This window comes from Neolamprologus brichardi, chromosome 7 (assembly GCF_056152115.1).
Source record: "Neolamprologus brichardi isolate AB-2024 chromosome 7, ASM5615211v1, whole genome shotgun sequence".
NCBI classification, from domain to species: domain Eukaryota; kingdom Metazoa; phylum Chordata; class Actinopteri; order Cichliformes; family Cichlidae; genus Neolamprologus; species Neolamprologus brichardi.
In genome coordinates, this window is record NC_142110.1 from 14,205,438 (window position 1) to 14,231,390 (window position 25,953).

Below are 25,953 nucleotides of genomic sequence, written 5' to 3' on the forward strand. Positions count from 1 at the left end.
TGATGTCATCACAAAACTGCAGAAAAACTGTATTTTCAGGAAGAAAAAATTCCTAATGAGGTCAATGGGTCAAAGATTAGGTCTAATGCAAAATCGTCCTGTCTGCCATCCTATGTAAATGCAATTTGCAGGCTTTCCATGTTCATGTAGTTTTATTATTTAGTCATGTCTGTTTAGGTGAAGACAGACTGAAAGATGAGTGTCAGCATCATTATTTTTGTCTTATTTCTTTTATGCTATGTTGATGCTTTGTCTTCACTCTTCATAATCTCATAAACTTTATGAGATTATTGTCTAAACATTTCTAGTTAAATTCCATGTTTGTGGCTCAATAAAAAAATGAAGTAGAAAACAAAATAAACAATGAAAATAATCAGACTTTTCAGCGGAGAAATAAAAAGCACATATCGGTGCATATGAGTTTCTTTGTTTTTGCATTCTGTAAAAACTTTACATACTAAGTGCAGTGGGTGTGAATAAGTTTTTGTAACTTTAACTTAAAAAGAGAGATGGGTGTTTCGCCTTTAAGAGTTAAGAAACTTGAAACCTTGTTTGCGCAACAATCAGTGCAGCTCAGCCGCCAAAGTGTCTAGACTAGCACATGATGGTAGTCAGCCAATGGCTCCACCGCTCTCCTCGGGGGCCCCGTGTATGTGTGTGTGTGAGTGTGTGTGTGAGGAAGAGAGAGGAGGGGGGCAGAAAGAAAAAGAGCGAGAAACGGAGAAAGAACGGGACCTGGGCTGCAGTTTGGTTTAGATCTGAGCAGAGAAGCAGGAGCTCTACTCAGCCCCGGATCGATCGGCTTCGTAAAGCTCATTTCAGCACGCATGGACGTTTTGTTTGGATTTTAAAAAGAGAAGAAGTGCACTGACATCTCGAGAAGAGGGCAAGGATCCTGACTTTGTGCTGCATTTTCTTTGGATTAAAACGCATCGAAGTACCTCATGCTCTACGTGCCGGTGTAGAAAGTAGAACTGGGGTCGCTAAAAGTCGGGAACTGTTTGAGGCAGCGAGTTGTCGTCTTGCTTTGGAGGCTGTTGGCTTTGGATTATATTATAGAGTATATTACTATATGTTTTCATGTGTTCAGATTATTTTTTTATTTGCTTGTAAGAAAAAAAAAGGCTGTAAACAGTCCTTTCCACAGCGATCCAGGAGAATAAGTCACAGTTTCATAGCTTGTTTATTTACAGTATAAACGGCTGAATTCATGCCTTTTGATCGGAATGCTGCAGTGCATTTGTTGCTCGGTTTTGCTGTTGTAGATGCAACAAAATCTCCTTAATTCTAATGTTGCGGTTTTGCCACCAATGCTCGTCACTTGGCTGTGCATGCACTGCACGGCATTTCACTGTCATTAATGTTTTGCAACGACCGGAGAAGTGTCTTTAATATTAGAATATCCGTACAAGAGTAATAATAAAAAAAATCCTTATAGATTTTCAAGTTGTCGTATGTTCAGGACGAAACGCTCAGGTCTTGTGCGGCGACTGTGGAGAAGCCGTTTGATCCCAGATAAAGAAGGGGAAGATGGAATTGGCAAAACTGGTGAGGGCTGTAGGGACGATCTGTTCAGCTACAACCCAGAGAAAATTCCCAAAACGGAGTTCAGACCGATGACCCCTAGCGGGTCTCTTGTCGTGGACATAGGGGGTGTGTGCCCCGTGGAGAGCAGCGACTTGAGGGTCACGTCGGACCAGGATGGGGGTGCCGCGTGTGCCCAGGAGCAGGGCAGCCCCCGCTCGCTACAGGACAGCGAATGCAGGACGGTGACGTGCTGCTTATTTAAAGACCGGGACCACTCCGAGCTTAGGGGTGCTGAGACGGCTCAGGGCACCAGGGGTCCGGGGTCGTGTCACTTCGGGCTGAGAAACCTTGGACCAGGAGAGAGCGACTCTCCGGAGGCGCAGGAGGCGATGCCACGCACGGTATTAGAGCAAGAACTGAAATCAGCCACATACGCTCTTTTAAAACGGCTCAAGGAAAAAGCGCTGGATACCTTACTAGAAGCGGTGGAGTCCAGAGGAGGGATGCCGAGCGACTGTGTTATGGTTTCACGGACAGAGCTGAGATTCGGCGGCCATGTGGCATCCCCACAGCTGCTTGTGTGTAAACTGTACCGCTGGTCTGACCTCCAGCACTCTGCCCAGCTCAAACCGCTCTGTGAGTGTAGGAGCTTTGGGGCCCCGGACAGTCCAACAGTATGCTGCAACCCCTATCACTACAGTCGACTCTGTGGGCCAGGTAAAAGAGTCTGCCACACAAACTGCATGCATGTTGTACCACAAAGGCCTGCAATGTAGCTTAAATGACAACAAATCACTAAGCATTTGGGCATCTGCACTTGTTTTGCATGAAAACGTTCCTCAAAGTTGTCTCTGTATTTTCACTTTGACACACGTTTACTGCAGAATATTGTGTCTTTTCTTTAAATGCAACAATTTCATTTAACTTTCAAACATTTTCCATTTGATTTAAAGGCAGATCGTGCTAGAGTTACAAGCAGAAACCAGCATTATTTAGAGGTGGGGATTAAAGGGCCTTGGAAATTTTTCTGTCACACTGCCTTATTTGTCCTGTTGTTTGGCTTGGTTTCATACCCTGTGATAGAGAAAGGTTGGCCATTTGATTAAACAGTTAATGATTACCAAAGCCATCTTTACTGCAAGGTGAGCAATAATAATAAGTGCGAGCAAAGGGACATGCACGAAGATTTGACAAAGCATAAATGTGGGGCAGATTACTTAGATGATACCTTGGGTAATTTTATTATATTTGTTCAGAGCGTGTGTTGAAAACAAGCCAGGATCTGCACAAATTTTTCAGCGGTTTATTGTGCCTGTCAGTTTTGACCCAGAAAGTCGAATTTGAACAGCTCTGTGTTGTTGCAGAGCTCACTTCAGTGGCCTGTGACATCAAGTTTCCAATAAAGGGGAGTTTGTTTGTTTGTTCCGCTGTCCATGTATACAGTACTGTGTGTACTGTGCAATGTGTCTGAGCAAGTCGGTGCCTTCAGAGTGATTGCCAGTACCTCTGTTTTGACTTTTTGTGTATGACATGTATGTGGCTGTTTAGAGTTACTCAGAGGTACAGCCTCGCTGCTGTATGTCACTTTAAGTGGCGTGTGCTGGAGATTAAGCTTTATTTCCACAATCAATCAGCTATCTATGGCAGAACCTCCCTGACCTCTATTAAACACATTAGATTTTGGCAGTGGACGGGGTCTACGATTTGAAAAACCTTAAACGCAGGGCCACTCGACCCCGCTGACCCAGTGACAACGCCTGGTATCATGTGTAAAGATTCAAGCGTTAGTATTTCTGTCCCTTCACTGGCACAGGAGGAGGATTTTCCATAACATCCATGTTTACTAGAGCCAGCTGGCTGTGACAAGCACTTCAAAGTCACAAGTTTAACAATATCAGAATTCATATTGAGCAAATGGGGGAAACTGATGTGGATTTTGGCTCTGGTGTCCTAACACACTGTCCAAATCAATCAGAACCGATTATATGTAACCTCAAGTTTGCTGACAAACCTTGCTGTTTATTGGTTTGAATAAGATCAGTTTGATAGACAAGAGTGTGATATTTGTTCCATCTTCTTTTTCTTTTTTTTTTGCCCCCACTGAAACTACCAAGATGAATTATAAGAAGAGGGAAAGAGGCACATACCCCAAATTGGGACTAAGGCTTGTAGTAGACATAGCTCACATGCGCTCATGCGTGGCCCAATAGAGCTGGTATTTCTTTCACACTATTCACAGGTGGGGGGGGGGGGGGGGGGGGGGGGGGGCTTTGAATCAAGACCTTAATCACCGGGTTTTGACAGTGTTTGTAGACGGGAATGTAAAAAACAGGATTTTTACAGGAATGAAACTCAGTAAAAGAAACAGGTTTTAGTGTAAAAGAAGTCAGCCCTTTTGTGAAAACTAAACTAAAAACATAACTGTAGCTCAGCCTACTTAAGATTTGTATAAAACTATAATACTGTTCAAAGTTTTACACATGGTATTTTAAGGAATAAAACTTTATAAAATGTGAAGCAGTGAGCTGAGATTGAAATGGACAAAAAACTTTTCCCTTTTATTTCGCCAGGCATTATACTTTTCGAATGAGATCAGTTTCAAGTTGCGCTTTAAAAGCCCTTTTGTCCTGAGGAGGTCCCCTCGTGCTATTTAGGTGAAGGAGTGGTGATAATATACAGTTTGCATACTACTGGCGCCAGACTGACTAGCTGTGTATCTGAGTGACTGAGTTCAGATCCTGGCAATTACTGCCGCCACTCTTAAAGGACCCACTGCTATTATGCTTTTCTCCTTCCCATTTTCCCTGTAGGCGAGGTCACTGTGTGCTCGCAAAGTTTTCTTTCCTTTGTGCTTTCCTTCTTCTTGTGCAAGTTACTTTCTTCGTTTCTCCTTTTTATTGGAAAAAAAACGTCAAGGCTTTGAACAGAATCAAGTTAAAAAGAGATTTACTCGTATTTATTAAAACACTAACTAAAAGTTAGGGTTAGTCTGTGGTCATATTAAAGACTGCTCAGCTTTAATAATATCTCCTCAAGTAACAGAGACAAATGAAGGGAGTGTTTCGCATTGGTTTATTAGCTTTTTAACTAGCGTTTGAAGAAAATGAATTTATTTTGTAGCGCAGACACAGAGCTGTAAGAGTCAAGGTGCAATCTGCCGTTTCCTCTGAAATGTTGTGTTGAAGCTTCTCTTGTGGCTTGACTTGAGCTGTGTATGTGAGCTATGTTTCTTGCTTTTACTGAAAACAAAAAACGCAGCATGACTTCACGCAGAATATAACGTCTGGATAGATCTTTGATACTAGAACATTATCTAAATACTAGATCATTACACGTGCATGCCTGTGTAAAGTATAGTGTACGCAAAACCTTACAGTTACCAGCCTCTAAACATTTTCACCAGCGTCAGAGGTTTTCACCCCCTAAAACATCGTTCTTACATCAAATTAGTGCTTAAAATACAAATGCTGTGTCGCAAATGTTAGATCTTCTGAAACCTAGCTCCATAAGTCCATATTTTCTCACGACTGACTTAACCTTATGTTTTACCTTCCTTTTTTTCCCTTTATAAGGTTATTGACATTACTGTTTTGTGTTACAGAGTCACCCCCACCTCCTTATTCAAGGCTTTCCCCTAATGAAGAACACAAGCCACTGGGTGAGTGACAAACACAGTTGAACTCTGTTGCGCTTCAGTTCCTCATCTTCATCTGAATCCTGCTATTCGCACTTGCACTTTCTCTGTTTGGGAGTGCTGAAGAATCGTTATGATTGATGTCTAATGATTTTTGTATTAATAAAAATAATACTAATTAAAGACCATCGGAGCCTGTAAATTGGAAATAGCACGGTCAGTCGCTGTTTTAACAGGAAGAAGCACAAATAGAGTAATGCGGAGAATTGTAATGGCTGTAACAGGGCACCATGACTGGCAATTTACATGGTAGCTTTGAGATGAGACCTGTGCCAGCTTGTGGCATAATGTCAGCATACCAGCTAGAGCCAGGCAAGATAGTATGGTGTAGAAGATAGAGGTGTGGCCGGCCCATATAATTCAACCCTGCTCAGTGTGTATTTGCATGGGTGTTTTTTTTAATTTTTTTTTATTGCTGATCAAGAATTGCTTCAAATTCCTTTGAATGAGTTGATTGAATTGAATGATATAATCGCATTGGCCTTATTTATTACGGTCATGTCAAAATGATTCAACCCATCTCTAATATTGCTGTTTTTGAATCACTTAACAAATCTTTAAGGCCACTGAATTGGTTCAAAATGCAGTTAATCTTTTGGTAATTCAATTTTAACATGCTCATAGTGTTTCATTAGCAGACACAAATATATTTATGTAGGTGCTTTAGCTCTCTTCCCTGCGAAGAGAAAGAATTAATGATTTCATTTTATTAAAGCAAGCAGTGGTTTAACAGAAAACTAACCTGGGGCTGTGCGATGTTCGGTGTATGAAGGGCAACACATAGAAAATACAACATGGAGATGACTCCCTCACTCAGTGCAGTGGACTTCCAAGGAATTGAAGCTTGAGTGTTTTTTAAGTGTCTTTAAGTTTAAATCTGATTCGCAGTTTTAAATTTCATTTATAATACTGCATTCAGTGTCATAAGACCCTACGCCACGGCCTACCACAGAAATAACTATGTGTCATGGTGATGCAGGCCCCGTAGTAGTAATGCGCCATGTAAACACAGTGTATTGATTAGCACATGGTTAATAACTGTTACACAAAGTGTACTAGGCTGTAATTGTATCCAGCTCACAATAGTAATGCAACAGCTAGTACTCTTCCAGTGTTTACATGTGCTGTTTCGCCATTTTCATAGCTCGGACAAACTGTGCATAAACTTGATCAGTTTTAATGTCTTCTCTCTTACCTTCATTTCAGTTAAAGCAATTGTTGTTAAATATTTATTATCTCTGAGTGGCAGAACAGTGCAGACATACCAGCACACGAGTACAAATGCAAACAATGACATCGCCCACTGTGTCTTAGACTCCACGCTGGCCTATAAATCAAGCTTTGTGCGGGATTTAAAGAAAGCGGTGGCAGCATGAAAAACAAATATTAGTGAGCTGGAAGCATTTGCACATGAGATGCAGGATAAAATTCATAAAGAGAGTTGTCAGGAGATTGTGAGACTACCTTTAATGCTTATTGGAGGGCACAAAGGCCAAAGGATAATGTTACTAATCACTGACTTTGGGGTCTGACTAATTTCGGTCCTGAGCTTTTTACTGTTAATCTCAGCACTGTCCTCAAAATCAGTCAAATATGCTGTAATACAGAGAAACTGACTGTCTACAAATGCAAGGTTTATGCTGTTGTATTAGCTTATTAGCTAATTATGAACAAGATTTAAAAAGAAAGACTTCTCAGAATTATTTTTTGTATTACTAAATGAATGTTTGAGCAATGCTGTTTGCAGCTGTACTGTATGTACTACTCAGAGACTACACCACTGAGTGTCTCTGGCTGATGATAAGTAAGAATATGGATTACTTGCCTGCGTTGTTAGTAGATCAGGGGTTGATTTCTGCCTTATTCCCCACAGATCTGTCAGACTCCACATTGTCTTACACTGAAACCGAGGCAGCCAGCTCACCAAACATCACACCAGGGGAATTTTCAGGTACGTGTCTTTGTTTTACCTACAGTGGACAAATGAGCAGTCTTGACATGGTTTTTTTTTTTTTTACCAGTTTCACAAATTGATTAGTAGAGGGTTCAAATGCATGAAGGGCCAGTGTGTAAATACCGGTGTGATGTTAAATACGGTTGCTGATTATGGGCAGTCAAAAGTTGTGCATACATGGATTTAGGTTGTGATTTCAGCTATATTTCCTTCCTGACTTACCTCTTAATATATGTGTGAACAGCTGTTTGAAGTAGTGGCACATCAGCTCTCACTAGCACTTATTACTCTGATTGATTCTAACACTTTCTGTTAGATGAAGTGATCCGTGTGGTAAAGATCAATTATAAATAGATTAGGCGCTTTGCTTTCTTCTCCGAACTATATTTGAAATTGGTAGTTTGAGTAATAAAGATCATCATTTAGTTGTAAACAAGAGCGTCTTTCATGCTGATGCGTTTGCCTGTGGTTGCCCATGTTTTTTGCACAGTTGTCTGCGTCTGAATATATGAAGCTAAATGCATACACTTGCATTGGTAAACTGTAATATTTCCACTGTAATAAATCAGGGGCGCTTTGAGTGTGGCATCATCCTGTTTTTATGGCTTTGAAATGGTTAAATTGAGTCTAGCTGGAAAAAATGTGTCTGGAGTGTACTTTAACGACAATTCAGTGCTGTTCTCTGCACAGAATTGAGTGTGTGAGGGGGAGGTTTCATTTTGATGGTGTATTTTATTCTTTCTCATTAAGGACCATTTCAAACAGTCCAAGCTTTAAAGATAAAGGTTTCATTGTGAGCAGTGCAGCGGTTCAGTGGGGCGTGTGCATTGGCTTCAGAGCTGGCCTCCCCTCCTCTGTTTTTCTTTCAGAAATATTTGAGTGGGATCAAACTGTAATAAGATCCAAGCTTGCTCAGAAACACACACAAGCACACGTAGTTGTCCACATGCATGTGCACAGACACACATACAACCCTATCCAACCTCTAGCCTGGCTGTAAATGGGCTGCAGGGAGGGGTGGGTTCACGGAAATGGAGTTGCTCCTGTGAATGGGGCCACACCAAAGGAGGCGAGCAGAAACTGCCCTGTCCTCTGATGTGAAATGAAACTCTCCGTTCTCATGGCCCACAGTGAGCATGCCTCCCCCTTTCATGCTAGGGTCCTAGCCAGCATGTGCAGTGTCATGTGGACAGGGAGTCAGACCTCTGATTTTGGGGGCTTGCAGGGAATTGCATTTCCTGTTAAGGGGTCTGCCATGGCTCAGAGGCCAGGACACTGAGAAGTTGACATGGCTACCTGGCACTGAAGCATTCAGTCAGCGAAGGCCCCCTCCTCCCCAGCGCACAGGCTGTCACCACCTCAGCATGGCCTGGCGACACTCCCTGAGTCAACAAATGAGGGGCTTGTCAGAGCGCGCACCACAATTCCTCAGAGACTCTGGTGAGGGAGGATCTAGACATGCTAGGCTTTGGTTTCATCCAACTGTTTTTGCAGGCCAGGCCAGATCATTCAGCAATGACTGTGATAAACTTTGCAAAATGAACTCAGGAAAGAGAATGACCAGGGCCCAGCAGAGAGTTTTTCTATACTAAGAGGTTTCAGATACAAAAGCATTTCCATGTAGAGTAAACATCAGCATCTTGTCAACGATATAGAAACTCCATCGTGTATAAGCTCTATTTCATCGTAACACCACAAGCTTGAAGGCCTCCATATAAAGCCTGCATACAGTAGGTCTGATTTAACATAAAAACCTGCAATGCATGTTGTCATGTTATCCTCTGTGTAACATGCTGCTGACCTGGAGATGACTTTCCTTGTGAATCCCCCGCCAGCTTAGGTAGAGAGAGTGTCTGTGTGTAACCAGAGTTGTGTGGGATCCAGACTCCACCCCTCACGCAGGAACAAGTAAACCTCTTAAAAGCAAGTCTGGGGGGCACTGGCTGGGTGGGGTGCAGTCAAATAGTCGACTAGAGTTTGCAGCCCTGGGCTACAGAAATACCCGCCGAGCATTCTTTTGCGTCACACAATGGCACAGAAACAGATCGGAACTGGTTGGTGTGGTAGATAAGCTTGTTCTACCACTTTACAGAATATATTCAGATCAATTTGAATAGGTATACTCCTTCTGCTTCAGATTATTTAGTGCCTTGTAAATATTCCATTAAACCAGTATGATCTATATCGTAAAGTTCCTGTTGCAGAGTTACAGTTACAGTTCAGATATATTCACCTGATCCCTTTGGTTAGTTTGTGCAGTTGTGCACTATGCTAAAATGTTTTTCAAAAGCTTCTCCATGTGCACAATGTTGTATTCAAGGTCAGTTTTATTCATATAGCACCAAATCACAACAACAGTTGCCTCAAGGCACTTTATATTGTAAGGTAAAGACACTACAATTAAACAGAAACAGGGAAAAGCCCAACAATCGTACGAACCCCCATATGAGCAAGCACTTTGGCGACAGCGGGAAGGAAAAACTCCCTTTCATCAGGAAGAAACCACCAGCAGAACTAGGCTCAGGAAGGGGCAGCCATCTGCAACGATCGGTTGGGAGTGAGGGGAGGAAGAATGTGTGTAATATTCATACCTCCTGATCCTATATGTGCACAGACGTTTGTACTGTTTGCAGGATTTATTTAAAAGTGGCGGTGATGTCAGTTCACATCATGACTGGGTCCAGCTTTTTAGTAGATAATGTAGCTTAATGCTTTGTGAGTGTGTAGTGCTGCCCTCACATTCTGCCTGCACATGCTTCCTCACTGCCTGGGCCTCGTTGTGTGGACATCGGTACACAGCCCTTTGATGCAGATCTCATTGCTTCCTGTATGACTGTCTGAGGGGGTGTTTCTACGCATCGACTTTATTATGTCAGTCACATTGTCTCTGACATTGGGGGCTCTTTATGCTTGTCACTGCTTCATTATATTGCTGTTCTGAGCAGCCATAAATGTGAGGTGGCAAGCCAAGATATTTTTGCACTGGTACTTATTTCAGTCACCAAGGATACATTTTTTTTATCCTTTGTTTGAGCCTGTTTTAAGACAATGGCTCCAGTCTGCCTATATTCATCAGCCACTGGAGGGGTGTCCTCAATTAAACCACCGGGATTTATCCATGTAAGACAATTTATAAAGGGTCATGTTGCTCTGAGCCGACATCACTGGTGTGACTGGTTGTGCGCTCTCAGATTATAGTGGTTAAGTGACCAGAAGACATGTGTAGTGAGAAGGGTCCTTTTTAAAAAAAGATTTTTCTCTTTTCTTCCCCTTTGAATGAAGGGAAGTAGGAGGAGGGAAGCAATGACTGAAAGTTGCTGCTGAAGGAAAGAGGGCATAAGCAAGTAGTCACGGTTCCCACACAATATTCATAGATTGCTCCTCTGTGTCTGCCAGCCTGTCTCTGGTGGAAAGACCAGTGCTGTCTAGATGTCTTGTCTGCAGACAATCGCTGTCTCAGGTCCACTCTGCTATTTCTTTCTGGCAGAACGAAGCAGTTGGTAGATAGATATCTTTCGTCTCACTGATATGAGGCAACAGATATCTATTTTGCATTCACATGTATAAGCTAAGCACATTAAATTGTTCTTATCGGAGCTGGTTTCACGAGAAGGCGAACGCTAAACATCAAACCAGTCACTCTGTCTGCGTCAGACAGTGGAAATGCGTGGAATAATTAGACAGTCTAATCAAGGCATGTGATGCATCTCTTGATTAGAGCAGATTAGACTGGACACATTCCTGTTGATCTGACTTCGAAGGCATGTGATTTCCCTTGTGCTAGGATCTAATTAAACAGAAATTAAATAAATTAAAAGGCATGTCTACTGTACCAGCCCGCTCTTATCAGAGGGTGTCGCAAACTGCCATTTTGTCAAAGCCGCTGGCATCCTTTGGTGTCTGTCTTGTGACACTCTGGGCTTATGGCAGTATTTAAACAAGTTTATTACTCCAATCTCATCATCGTATAAAATTCGCCAACTATGCAAAAAAACCTAACCAAGTAGATTTGGTGCGTAAAGCGAGCCGGCGAGTGAAAGGAAAAAATAAAAACAAAGGGCAAACAAAGTAAAAAGAAGTAATTAACAGGATACAAACCATTTTGTCCCCACTGTTAACTTTGAATTGGCTTTTTTTTCTCTCTCTAGCCTAATTGTAACCCCTAGTGCCATCATATAGGCTTATTATTTTTGAATATAAATAACTGTCATCTTGCATCTCTATCATTTGCACACGCTGTATATAAGACATCTGGCCTTCTCGGTGTAGCAGCAGGACCCTGACAGAGGTATGGTCTGGCATATGGTCTGCTGCATCAGCATGTTAGCGATGTCCCCCTCCCTCATCGAGGCATGAGCCCCTTCCTCCATCCTAAAGACCCCAGACTGATACAGCTCCGGCTCATCTCCCCTTGCAGCCTGGCTCATGGCCTCAGGTTTCCACCGCAGCCCAGAGCCTTCCCAGCGCCTGGCCGCCCACACTCCCTCAGGAGCCCGAATGCTCCAGGATACGGGATGTGGAAATAATGTGACTCGAGTGCTTCCACCCTGCCTCCCGAAATCAGGTTTTGCGGATTGTTTATTTGAGGGGAAGGAGGCCTCATACAAACATCCTGTTTTAAAAAGCTGCCTGGGTTTTGTAGCACTGCGGGGCGGTGAATTGCCCCTTTGACAGTGGGGAGAGACTGAGGAATGTTGAAGAGAAGGCCAGCATCTCAGGGGACATGAGGGGGCTCTCCTCACCCGTTTGTCTTGTCCAGTTTGCAGAGTCCCATTTTAGGCTTGGGGGAGGTGGAGCAGGGTTATAGCTATACATCCTGAAGGGTCTGGTGCTCTATTCTCTGTGCAGCGGTGTAGGGCCTGTACCCACAGTCCTCGTCTCAAGTATCCGTTCCTGTCCTGGGAAGCTGGCTTCCGTTTCCCCTTACGTAACACTCATACACACAGAAAAAAAAGAGCCATTGATAAGAGCGATAAGGCCATTTTTCATTTTCCCTTTCTCAGCATTGTTAGACCGTGGTGTGTCAGAAATTTGCTTTCAACTTTTTCTGGCTTGAGTCATGACAGCGAGGATTCTCAGTAGAGTCCAACAGACGTTTTTGCATTTCCAGAGGGGTCATTGTGCATATGATATTATTGTTTCTCTTATGTGCAAAAGAAACTGTTTTGGCAATTGTATACTAATGTTTCTACCTTTTTGACCTTTTTGACCTTATTTGAGGCATTTAAAGGAAGACTTCAGTTTATAGGGAAGAAATCTTCCATGTGTAGGCTTACTGTGTTCTGCAGCAGAAATAGGAGTTTGAAGTAAGCACCTTTTTATTTTCTTCAGTTATCGCAGCAATTCAGAAATTAGTTTACTCTTTGTTGAGCTTTTGTTCAAATACTCATTTGTTTTGAGAGCTGATTTTCAGTTAGTATTACCAACACAGGCCCTAGATGCGGTGAGGTAATGTGACCTCTACGTGCAAAGTGAAAGCCCTGCTAATCTAAAGCAGTCCTTGGAGAGGCCTGAAACCCCTTACATGTCAACAGAAACTAGCCTGCTGAGCTTAGTATTTAACTGTCTCGGTTTGGCAAGCCAGTGTGGTGCCATTGCTTCTGGGTGTTTGATTAACTTAACTAAAGGACTCCCAGATAAATCTATATCCTCGTACCTGACCGAGCCTCTAGGCTCACAGTGCTGTACTTGTCATTTGATTTACAGAGTGGACTGTGTTTCTTTTTAGGCCTTACCACACAGAAAGTACAGTCAGTAGAAATAACAGGAGGTTTGCTCGGTGTGCTATAATTTTTTTTTTTTTTTTTTGCCCCATATTCTACCTTAGCAAATAAAGTGAGTGAGCTAATCTTGACATGTGCACAGGGAGGCCTGCCGTTGCCATCCTCACTCCCTTCACACTGCAGCGCAGCACCACTCTCCACCAATAGGGCCATTCATTCAGCTCGGGGCAAAGGGTTAGAGCAACAAATAAAGAGTGTGCAATGCCATTAAAAATGTATGGAATGCCCAACTGTTAGTTTAGCATTTTAGTGTGCCTCCCCTCAAAGCTGAGAGGGGGAACAATACTCCCATTCGAGCTGGGCTCCGTAAATGAGCTAGTCTTGCATCCACAACTGGCATAGAGTAGCGAAGGAGGTGCCAGTTGTGGATGCTGTTTTTATTTTCTGACCATTTCACCCACAATTATAAATCCAGACACAGGCCAAGGCCGGCTATGATTTAGGCCAGCCTGTGGCCTGATTGCAAGCAAAAATAGATTGAACCCCCCCCCCCAATCCTCCCCAGAGGAGCATTGACAGTTGTGCCTAAACCTATAGCCGTCAGTATTTTTAAAACTCAGAATAGCCAGCACATTCTTTGAGCTTTGAGAATGCTCTGTGGATTAACTGTAGGGGCCCATGTCAGTTGACATCTCTACACGAGACTCTTGCTGCTGGAGGGAAAAGATAGCTTATTGTGGATTTCTAAACAGTAAACTCCTAGTGCTTCAAGGAACTGGTTAATTTTCTCTCTGCATGCAAACTGAGGTAGAGCGCTTGGATTTTATTTATTTATTTATTTTTGGCCTCTTTCCTTATCTTGAACATGGTCTACTGGAGCTATATCTTCATTCCATAACCTTGTCTTAACATACGGCCAAGTATGATAGACATAATTTGGAGCCTTTCATCTTGTTCCTGAAAACTGATGCCATTTTATATCTGACAAGAAAACCTTTATTGTTGAGCACAACTTGACAAAGTAGATTGTACTGTGAGATCAAGTTTTGCAAGTAGTAGTTGTTACAAGTTGTAAACGGGCTTATGTGAAAACTCTCATTTATTATGTTCCCCGGGGAAAACTGCATTTACTTTTGTCGTGTGTTTAACTTATCTTTTATTTGTGTGCATTTCTAAAGCCTTGGCGGTGTGGTTCAGTACGTGCAGTCAGCCTGTCGCATTTCAGGGTACGGTTTAGATTAGAAGTCTGGCTCTAGCTTCCCCCTCTTCCCCTCTCTGTGACTGCCAACACATAATTTACTTAATGAAATCCTGCCATTCCCTTTAGCTTCAAGATTTTTTGCAGATGTTGACAGGGAAGGACTTTGTGAATTATTGGAAATGTTCACTCCTGCATTTTTAATGAATGTCTTGCTTGTTGTGAACGGGCTGACTTATCGGAGATGAGGTTGGGTGGGGGGGGGGCAGTTGTCTTTGTTTGGGGAGCCGGTGTCTGGATGCCCGCGGTGGAGCAGTGTGGGTTACACCCAAGCAAGTGTTGTGATTGAAACAGAAACTCTGGTGCCACATTATCCTGACAGAACACATTCTCCTCACAGACTCTGATCCACTGGGTCAATCAATAGAAAACCATTGTTTGAACGGCAAGCGTGTCCGTCATAGCTGCTCCACCTCCCGGCCCAGTGGAAACCAAATACCTACCTTTCGACTTAAATTAGTCAGACTAACATAACTCGAAATAATAGAGCTCCTTGTTACTGCTCATTTGAAACCAGGCCTTCATCATAGCTTGATTCCATAGCCTAGCTAAAGTCGCTTTTCTCCCTCCGATATGGAATCTCGGTTTTCCCAGAAGAAAGTTTGTGCACGTTTCAAGCCACGCACCCGAAACGTTTTGACTTCACACGTGATGTCACTGCTGAGGATTAACCAAATGAAAGTCACCTTCTCACTGCTCCTCACCCCCCTCACTCCTAACCAGAGTAGGAAGTTAGGAGGCACAACGAGGGGAGGGGTTCAGGAATGTGCAGGGTCTTCTCCACTCAGTCGCTCCAGCCTACTTGGCTCGAACCTCCCTCGCACACTAGCAAACAAACACATTCACACTTGTGCACACACAAACAAGACACACACACAAAAAGATAGGTTGTACGGGGAGGTGAAAGAGCGCAGCCACCCAGCAGGATGTTGGCTGAGCGCTTTGCTTTCGATGCTCACTCGAACTCGGCTGGCCTTTGAGGCTGCCTGTAGATATGACATATTCGCAAATATCCCCCACAGTTTTTACAGAGCTTTTACGAACCCTGAAAGGCTCTTGCAGGCCTCACTTGGATCACCACCATCGCTTGTGCTCTATGTCTCTGACACATTGCAGAGCTTTGGAGGAAACTTGGAGGAAATGAGCAGCACATTTTCTTCCCTTGAAAAAAAAAATAGAGCCTTTTTCTCTCAAACCAGCAGCCTCACTGACGCGCCCAGATGGCTCCTTCGTATTAGCCACCTTAGCTTCCTACACCCACTGTTGTTTATTGATTTAATTTATGGATTCTGTTAGTTATCTGCTATCAAGGGTGCAGCACTTTTCCTCCCTCGTGGGGTCATCCCAAAACAGAAACAGAGGGAAAGTGAGGAGGAAGCGGATGACAATGTAAAGCATTCCCGTTGTGACCAGAAAGGTTTGATGATTGGATTCAGTTTCCTGGGCTCCCACAGCATGTGTGTGTGTGTGTGTCCCCAGCATATATATCTCTGTGTCTATATCACTTGTTCTCTCTCAGCAGAGAAAGGCCAGACCTCAGGGAGAAAAATCCATAGACATGTAGGAGCAGCTCCAGTTAGCATATCTGTCTGATAAAGCCGACTTTGATGGCAGTGATAGCCCAGACGCCAGCCTAAATGTGGCCTGCTCCGGGGGTATAGTCAGCCTGTGGAAGCTATTGCCCACAGAATTAAAGCCATGAATTTGTTGTTTAGTTATAAAAGAAATCAGACAAATGTGTGGGGTGATGGGGCAGGAATCCACAATAAGAAAGAATTGTAAATTTTCACACATGCACACACAGTCCTCAGTCCTTGCTTTCAACCACAAGTCTAGAGTCTATCAGTTCACCACTAGAGTCTAATAGCTGGAGGGGAATCTAATCCTTGGCACAGAATGAGAGCTTGCTCCTCTCCTCCCTTCAACTGTGCTGCATAAAAAGTCTGGCAACAGTGTTTTTCTTTTCCTGTTCAGCAAAGTTGCGGAGGAATGAGTGCATCTCTGCTAGCCGCTCCGGATTAGGACAGATAAAGTATAACGGGGGTGGCCCTGGAGCTTGGTGGGGAGATGTTAGCGCGGAGGGGAAGCTGTTGTTTGTCTGCCTGTCCCTGACACTCGGCCTCCCATTCATCTCACTCCAAGGCTGCGGAGCAGTGTTTACCCCAGGGCAGCTCTTTTCTGCTGCTCCCTCTGCCCTTTTTTTTCTCCCTTCCCTTTTCATGCTGTCTTTAAAAGCATTACTGGATGATCATCAAGGATTGCCATTGAAACTTTCAAGCCCTCATTTTTGTGTACTTAACAGTAATTATCCAGACTCGCCCTGGAGTGCAGGGAACTCGTAGCAAGCAGGGTGATCTGCTTCCCCCCCCCACCCCTGTTTTTTTTCCAGATGTAAATCTGTGGAAGAGGCTTGGGCAAATTATGTTTAACACAGGTGTACTTAAGGGCTTTTTCAATGGCATGTTTGTCTTCTGTTATAACATAATAAATATGTCGTCCATTTTTGCTGTGTTTGCTTATCACCATCACAGTCACCTGCATTGTTACAACCACAGCGGCAGGTTTGGTTGCCTTTTAGCACATTTTGCTAATACTTTTGTATTTTTTCAGTTTGACTACTTCTCCCATTCTTTTCTCCATCGCAAAGAAATAAAAAACACACACATTTTGCTTGGACAACATGTAGCTGACACTTCACTTCTTTTTGCGTTCAAATGAGCATGCGTAACTTTTAGCCTCCTAACTTCAAAAGAACTGATATAAGTCCGTGTTTATTGACAGATCTGATGCCCTGCATTTGACACTCGGGATTTGTCCAATCGGAGAGGCCACAGGGAAAATCAACATTTTCCTCACCGTCTCCATGGAGATCACATCTTGTTATGGAAATCAAACACACTGAATTCTGGCTGTGCGAGTAGCAGTTCTTAGATAGCTCTGTTTACTGTGTGTCACTGTACCTCTAAGTAAAGTATATGTGGATACAGGTGTCCTAATTCCCTAAAATGTGATAGTTGGTTTGCTGCATTTCAAATCTGTTTGCCTAAAGGAAAACCAAACACAGCCTGTTCTTATCATATTTCTACAACGCCAGACTAGATGCTTTATTCCACATACTGTGTTTCCTGTTGGCCATGGAAATGTTTAGAGATCAAATACCACAGATTTATGGATCTCTACTTTTTTTTTGATGTGAGCCTGGTTATGTAAGACTTTAAAATTGATCAGCTCCATCATATGCTTAGCTCATTGCCTCTGGCTGCAGGAACAGGAAGTGTGGCGTCCATGCTGTTTCGGCATCTATTGACTCTGAGACTGACACTAAGAGGAGAGGCTTTTGAGAATAAAATAACAATAATAACATGAGCTACTATTCTAATGGGTAAACGGAGCTGTTAAAAGGTGGCAGGGTTAAATGGATGCAGAGCACTTGTAATTGCTCCCAGCCATCATGGCTCCACCCAGAGCAGAACCTCATGCAGGCCAACATGGAGCCTAAGAGAGTTGGGTGTCCATGCTGTGGCTAAAAGGGAGGGAGGCACAACCATTCATTTCACCTCCACTGAACTGCCTCTCTGATGTCTGAATTTTTAAGGTTTGGTCTGGCATGTATCTACATAATTTTATAACCAGATACTACTAATTAAATCCTCCTTCTGACTCTTATATCAGTTTTGTAGAAAAACATTTGCAGAACATCCAAACATGTAAATCTGAAAATGCCGTCTTGACATTGTAGCATGTTTTGAGGAAAATGGAGCTTTGTAAAAATGTCATGACACTCAATAAATCGCACGGGTGTGATAGAACAGGCTAGTAGTGTTTCTGCACAAGAAAAGCACCATAAAATTTAATCAGGTTATGGCAGACGTGCTCGTTTATCCGTAACAAGCAAATTTAGGACAAAAACATAAGCATGTACGCTGTTTTTTCTCCCCTAGTCCAAACAGGCACGTCTGCAAAAGCACACGTAGACACTAAACACAACAGAGCAACAGGAAAAAGCACAGCTCTTTCTGTGCTTGCTGTCTTCCGTCAGGCTCAAGCTTAGCATTAAATACATTTTTAACCTTTGTCCTGCTTATTCCTCTTCCTGGTCCTCATAGTCCAACTGACTATCTTTTCACCACGCTATGTGCGAAAACTAGATATCATTGACCAGATTGTTTTTGCTTTGTTCTTTCCATCCAAAGAGAAGGAGACAGTAGCCATTTGGTCTTTCGTGTTTCTGTGCACAGTTTCAAAGTGAGTTTACCTTGATGTCTGGGTTCCATTTGATTTGAGACAATGGACGGCCGTAAACTAGTTGGAGCTGAGTTCTTTGTGTGGCCGAGCGGTGCTGCAGTAAAAGTTGAGCTCAGAGTGGAGGAGCTGGAGTGTGGAATTTACTAATGGCACATGCATGTTGGGGCCCCTGAAGAGAGGGGGTCATTTAAGCCATCAGTGTGTGCGCAAACACACAGAGAGCCTGTCTGCAGCTTCCCCCCACCTCCACACTTCCCCACTCACTCGCTCTTTTCTTCCCCCTCCATAACACAGAGAGCCTCGAACTAGCAGGCGTTTTCTCTGTGCAAGTCTGGTCAACGTTTTTGCTAATCTTTGTATAAACTTTACTAGTATGGGTCACTCAGCAGAAAGATTTAGTTGGGTGGGAGGTGAACAAGGCATTTTGTTGCGGTGTGGATCTGTGATGCTCCACCTTAAAGGCGTTTGTTAATGGGGCGGGCGGTCATTAAGCCCTGAGAGCAGAGAGACTGAAAGGAATGGGGCCACAGGCCCAGGCTTTAAATCCTCTGTGCCAATAGACTCTCTGAAGCAAAATAATGGCATCACTCTGTGTGTGAGTTAATGGGAGCTGATAGCATGAAGGCTGGGGGGTCAGCGGGTCACGGGCTTGTGCTAAGTTGTCAGGGAGCTGAATGCCGTCCCTGGGCCCACAGCAGGGGAAGAGCTGGCTGGAGGGGGAGGGGGACCCCCTGCCTGGCCCTCTACCGTCACCCCCACTCTTGTGGAATGTGAGGAAGACGAGGGAAGAGGAGAAAGAGGCTCCTTAAAACCATGGTTATGGTTGACACATTGGTCATTGCTTGCACGTACTGTGACGTCAGGACAGATGTAGAAATGTTCATACATGTGCTTGAGGCGCACTTGGCTCGCTGCCATCTTGTCCTACACTTCAGATGCACTGCATCTGAAGTGCTTTATGAAAATAGAAATGAGTATGTCAACATTGATCAGAGAGGTTAGCTTTCTGCAGAAAGTCTTATCTTCTCCAGCTGTTGCAGCAGTCTAAAACCGCATTGATTATGTTGCATGACAACTATGATGTCACCCTGTCACTGTTTTAACTGCGGCTTGAGGTGCACCAGACTTGATTCAGTCTAGATTTTTTCCCCTGAGTCTCATCTTTTTCAAGCTGTTGCAGCATCTTGCTCTCTGTAATCTGGGAATCTCTAAACTCCTCGACTGATATATCATTGAAATGGAAGTAAAGCACAGTTGGGTGCTCAACCCAGCCTCGTCCGCCAGGTTACAAAAATCGCGTGGGCAGGACAAGCCAAAACAGCACCGAAGACCAGCATCTGCGCTGTTGTTTGTGAGGGCGACAACTGCAACCGTAAACCAGGTGTTACTCTCTGCCGTCACGTAACGGCTGTATATATGTAGAGAGGGACCTGCACACAGATTTATGCCTCAAGCTCAGCCACAGCTTGTGACAGGTGACAAAAATGCTTACAACAAAAAATAAAGTTTCAATCAGAATGAAACCAAAGTGCATGGCACTAATAACGTCACCTTTGACTCGTCTCCAGGATGTGAAAAACTGGAACTGTTTGTCTTCCATTCTTTTTCTTTCTCATCCATCGAGCCCTGTCCTCTCCTTGTACCACAGATTTTATGAGTAATATAAATGTAAGACAGCTTTGAGCAGCTTCTGAAAGTAGTCAGCAGTGTGTGTGCGTGTGTGTGTGAGTGAGTATGTGTGTCTCTCTTCGGTATGGTGAAGATCGAAGTCTACCTTGGGAGCAGTAATTCACTTTGGAGTGCTGAGGTCTGTCACTGAAAAGATTTCACAGACTGCAGCCATGAAAACTGAATTAAGAAGCTGATTTAGTGGACGGAGATGTTTAGTCTTAAGATGCCAGGTTTGCTTCCACTGCTAAAAAGAAAATTTAAAAAGTTATTAAAATGTGCAAAACATTTTTTCTAAGTTATAACCGTGTCCTCTATTCCACTCTCTACATACTATAGTTTTAAGGCGTTCAGAGGGGAACACTTGAGTGTAATCTGGATTTCATTTAAGTAAACAGAATTTGTTTTGGAAGTTCATGTGTGACCAGCAGCTCTGTAGTGTGGTCAGTGTTTAATCCCTACAGTGCCCTCTTGAGGTAGAGGGTGGAAGTGCAGGTCTTCGGCTGCACTGACCTCGCTACACCCTCCACCCCCAGGATATGTATAGTTGCGGTGGTGTGTGTGTGTTTGTGTGTATGTGTGTGTGTGTTGGACAGAAGTCCGAGCAGCGGTATTTATACAAGGCTTAAATTTCAATACAGTGCCTGCTTCAGTATTTATAGTGTGGCCATCTGCTCTGAACAATAAAAAGGGATTGTTAATCCCTTAAAACTCAACCCATCCTTTTTATTAGCCCTGTTTACATTTGTTTATGTTTTGTGTAATGGACATTTCTCTGTCTCTTCTAGATGCCAGTATGTCACCTGATGCCCCTAAGCAGAGCCACTGGTGTAATGTGGCATACTGGGAGCACCGGACACGTGTGGGTCGCCTCTACACAGTGTATGAGCACTCCGTCAGCATCTTCTATGATCTACCTCAGGGCACCGGCTTCTGCCTGGGCCAGCTCAACCTGGAACATCGCAGCAGCACTGTTCAGCGTACAAGAGGCAAAATTGGCTACGGCATACTCCTCAGCAAAGAGCCTGATGGCGTTTGGGCGTATAACCGCAGCGAGCACCCTATATTTGTCAACTCCCCAACTCTGGATGTGCCCAACAGCAGAACTCTGGTGGTGCGGAAGGTGATGCCAGGCTACTCCATCAAGGTGTTTGACTATGAGCGCTCGTTCCTTCTGAGGCACACGACAGAGGCTGACCTCCTGGATGGACCCTATGACCCTAACAGTGTGCGCATCAGCTTTGCTAAGGGCTGGGGCCCCTGCTACTCAAGACAGTTCATCACCTCCTGCCCCTGCTGGCTGGAGATTCTCCTCAACAACCACAGATAACACAGATGGACCCCACAAACTATCCCAAATATCATCTACCTAGATTTAATATAAAGTTTTATATATTATATGAAATATATATTATACTTGTAAATACGGAGTCATTTTTACAATGTAACTATTTATGTATGGTGCAATGTGTATATGGACAAGAGGAAAAAAACGGAAAATGCACTTTGGCATATATATATATATATATATATATATATATATATATATATATATATATATATATATATATATATATATATATATATGAATCTTTCAATACCAACTTGAGAAATTATACAGCAAAATTAGGATCAGCAGCCTGGATTTGGTGTATAGTTTTCATATACTATTAATATCCAGACAAAAAGCTAACACCATTCACACATTGATAATAAAGTATTCGCATAATAATTCTCTGTGCTTGGTCTGTAGATCTTTATAATCACTAATTCTCTATAATGTATTTTTTACTGTATCCTAAAGAGGACCTATCCAGGCACACACAGACACACACATATATTTATATATATACATATATAGTTTAACTGGTTGATACTCATATTAAGCATGGCTTATATTTCAAAAAAAGACACCAGCATGTGCACAAGCTTGTTTCAGAGAGAGGAAGTAAGGGGCTGGACCAAAGACGAATATAAGGAAAAGTTTTTTTTATGAACTGTGAATCAAGCAAAGCTACTCTAGCAGAGTTCAAGACTGAAACTGGAGCTGGAAATGGGAATAATAGGTCCTCTTTAAAAAGCACACTGATACCAATACCACTTGAGATTTCTCAGTCTTATTTTTTTAGAAAATAGAAATCATAATAAAGTAATGGATAATATTATATGTTATACCAAGATGTAGTGTAAGGTTTTGTTTGGCTTTAGCCTTATGGGCCGAAGGCTGAGAAACACATTTCGCAGTCAGTCAGGGAGCGCTTAATATAAAAGAAGAAACATCTCTGTTGTGCTCAGCTTTTAGAAGCAGAAAATAAGCTGTCAATTCACTGTTTATTCTGACTGTGGGTTATTTAAATATCTCAGCAGATAAATGATGTTTATATTTCAGTAGCGTCTCCAGTACCACGTACATCACTGGATTTTTAGACAAGCCAGCTCAAGTGAACCAGATGTCCTTGAGGTCCTAAGGAGCCCCGGTAATGGGAACTGGGAGGAGATGGCTTCATAGAGGACAGTGTAGGAGGAAATGAGGAAACTGCTCGGTAGCAGCTAGGTCGTCCTTTCAGAGGTGTTTCTACTGCAGCGCATCATCGTTGGCTGATGGTCTCACATCTCCGCAGCCAGCTTGTCTCACAATGGCCGTTGTTATAAGTGACCAGGGATGGAGCACGCTGAAAACCACCACAGTGATACTGGAATGTACGCAGAGAAACCAAGAAGTTTTACAAGCCTGCTGGAATCTTAAAAACTGCAGCCAAGCTGGATGTGGTTTAGCTGGCTTCCTTCATAATTGCTGGTATTGGGTTGTCAGGTTGGCGGTGATGGTAGCGAGGGGGGTGGGGGGGCTGCAGAGGTCTCTGCCAGCATTCAGCAATAGAGACATTCACTGACACCGATTCTGGTTTAATGAGCACTGAAACGTGCAGTTACAAGGATATGTGTGTTTTCCAGACCTCCGAATTTTTGAAGTTTGTGAACAACATGCTTTAAACGGTGACAACCAGAGAAGATGATATTTTTTATGAAGGGTTGTCGTTTTTTTTCTTAAAAATACTTCTTCCCGACTGCGTGTGCAGCATCTCTGTCCTTCACACTCCTCCATAAAGGCTCAGACAGCCTCCTCCAGGATTGCTGTCTGTCTGGAGCCAAGACTGTGTAGAGTTCAAACAGCGGAGAGGAGTGGCTCCACTCCGCCTCTGTCTCTGCCTCTTCCCTACAACTGGGGGCCATTATCCCGCTCCTTTGTGTCTCTGTTATGGGAAAAGGGCCCACATCACCACTGGAGAGGAACTGGCAGACAATTATATGGGGTGGCGAGGAGCTAAGACTCATAGTGAGCAGATTACACAAGCCGCCACAGAGCGTATGAGAGGGGGCCTAATTAGACAGGGCTGGGGAGAGGCCAAGCGACAATACACATCTACTGTGACTGCATCTCTGGGAAGGCGCCTGCTCTACTCTACTCCAGAGCTTGAATAGTTGTGGCAGGAGGACTGTAACTCTGGGCAAGATGGAGGAGAGAACGGGAAAAGCCATGTAAGCAGCTTTGTGTGCTCTATGGGCTCAGGAATGGTATTGATTAGCAGGCCGCAGCCCTCAATCGCTCTGCCCCCCCCCCCCCCCCCCCAAAAAAAAGGGCAGCCATTTTGTTCCACTGGTTATGATACACTGAGCCGTAGTTGCAGCTCTGCATTGATTATAAACGGCTGTTCGAACGAAGGCAACCTGGTAGCTACCTTTCACGTCAGCCCAAAGACAGGACCGTGTATTCGATGTAGAAGTGCTACATATGTGTGCATTCGTGTTTCTGCACAAGCTGCTTTTTAAAGCCCTGAATTTTGAAACCCTGTTATTATGGCTTCTATGCTGCCAAAGCCTCAGTACATTCCTTGAACTGTAGATTTTTGTCTGTAAGACTCCTAAGGTTGCTTTCTCCCTGTTCGCAAAAGGAATTGCAAGGTAATTGCAATCGACTCACTAAAGTTTTGAAGCTCACCTTCCAAAAGCTGAGAAAACTGAGTCGGCGTTAAAGAGGATTAATCTCTAGCTGTTCTCAAAATAGATTAGAGACTTAGAAAAGACATAAAAGTCCGTTTTAAGAAGTTAGGTCATTTGAACCAGGAAGAGCTAAAGCAGCTTACTACTAGTGATGACCCTGTTCAGCACATCTGGCCACAGTAAAAAGCTCAGTGAGGTAATAGCACCTTTTGAAACAAAGAGAGATTACACAGAGTGCCTGAAACACTTCCTGCTCTCTGTCTCTTATGAACGGCGGCCCACGGAAAGCCTTCTCACCTTGGCTGGGGGTGTTAATTACGGCTCCTCGCAGCTGCCATGCTCGCCACTTCCTGGGCGTGCTGATACATGCAAGCGCACAGGGGATCCACGCTCTCAGAGGGGATTATGGGTTAGCACGCAGAGCAAGATGCAAAAGGAAGTATTTTTTATTCTTTTGGTACCTTTCCACCTGAATATATCTGCACTATCTGGCTGATGCTTGCATTCCTGCCCCACCACCATCACAAGAATATTTTTTTTAATACTTCCTATATGCTCTGTTGTTAAATCTCACATCCAAAGTGGCATTTATGGTTTGCATCCCCTGAATGACAAACCATGATTCTGCTACTGTGCTGCGGGCCCCTAGCTGAGCCTGGAATAGACCATTGAGTAAGCATTTAGGCGGGTTTTTTTTTTCAGAAGCCAAAGGCAGCTCGGTCCTGATGCTATTCTGCTGAACCCACCCTCCCTTCAGTAATTACAGGGTGCACAGGGGCCTCTCTGACGTACGAAAAAGGATTTATTTTAGTGAGTTTCCACAGAGGTTAAAAGAATGCCACAGTGTGAGCGCAAACACACATGGACATGCACATGAACACACACAACCCTGGACTCAATATCGACAGCATTTATTAACCGCCTGTCCTACTCAGATCATAAAAGCTATGGCCCTCGTTGTGGCATTTAGGTATATTAAATATGTTTTGAAGATATATTTTAATGTTTTAAGCAGGAATTAGTATGTTTAACACCTAAGCAGATAACTTCATGATATCTGCAAATCCTTTTGTCACTTGTTTGAATTCAAACTCAATGATGTCACACTGGATCTTTACTGCAACACAGTCAACCTGAGTGGATACAGCAGCTTCTTTCTTACTTGCGCTCAGCTGTGACACTGCTGGGCTTTCTCTACTGCAAACTGCTGTTTCTTTCCCCCTTTAAATCAGAAATCCTCTTTCATTTAACCCCCCTAACACTACAGAAACTACAGGGTTTACCTTTTTTAATATTTCACTTTTCTTCAAAAGTTTTGTCTCTGTCTGTACGGGAAGTTTCACTGATGAGCAGAGAAAAAAATGTTTGCCGCGTTTTGTGTGACATAATGTCAGAAGCCTCTATAATTTAGGCAATAACAGCCTTTAATAGAGTTACTTTATGGGCTATAATCAAATCTCTCCAGACCCCTCTACCTAAATTGTGAGGCAATAACACTTGAGTGCGCTGGGGGAGTGCTGAGATACATATTTTTATGCCTGCATGGTTGTGGTTGTGCCTGCCTGTGGGCTTTTTTGGAAATGTGACTCTTTGAGAGAAGCAGTCACAAAGCACTTTGCACTTTTTTTCTAAGAAATGCAAAATATATTCACTTAACTCTGAGTCTCACTTGTTTGGAGGAGTAATCCTATATATTACAGTATGTCATGCTCATTGATCTCACCAAGAGCTCAACAACTTTTTCCATAGGCCCATTTTGTCCTTTTAGAAGTCTGACTGAGGGCTGTTTTTTTTTTCCAAGGGGCTGTAAAAGAGAAGATCTAGGAACGCAGCCCCCCCCCCCCCCCCCCCCCCCTTTTTTTTTTTTTTTTTCTTTCTCCAGGCC

The 25,953-nt window shown here is 43.4% G+C and overlaps 1 protein-coding gene across 1 annotated transcript; it reads left to right on the forward strand.

Moving 5' to 3' along the window:
- The first annotated feature begins 710 nt into the window (after positions 1-710).
- Positions 711-21,574, forward strand: smad6b (SMAD family member 6b). The gene is made up of 4 exons (XM_006789263.3): positions 711-2,244; positions 5,129-5,185; positions 7,095-7,172; positions 20,858-21,574. Exons 1-4 carry the CDS (start codon positions 1,455-1,457, stop codon positions 21,397-21,399), a joined length of 1,467 nt encoding a protein of 488 aa, XP_006789326.1. The 5' UTR covers positions 711-1,454; the 3' UTR covers positions 21,400-21,574.
- The last annotated feature ends 4,379 nt before the right edge of the window (positions 21,575-25,953 follow it).

Bases quoted from the DNA above. Each gene is read 5' to 3' on its own strand.
- smad6b (XM_006789263.3), top strand. From the start codon at position 1,455: ATGTTCAGGACGAAACGCTCAGGTCTTGTGCGGCGACTGTGGAGAAGC. The intron at 2,245-5,128 runs GTAAAAGAGTCT...TTTGTGTTACAG, and splicing joins CAGTCGACTCTGTGGGCCAG to AGTCACCCCCACCTCCTTAT. The intron at 7,173-20,857 runs GTACGTGTCTTT...TGTCTCTTCTAG, and splicing joins CACACCAGGGGAATTTTCAG to ATGCCAGTATGTCACCTGAT.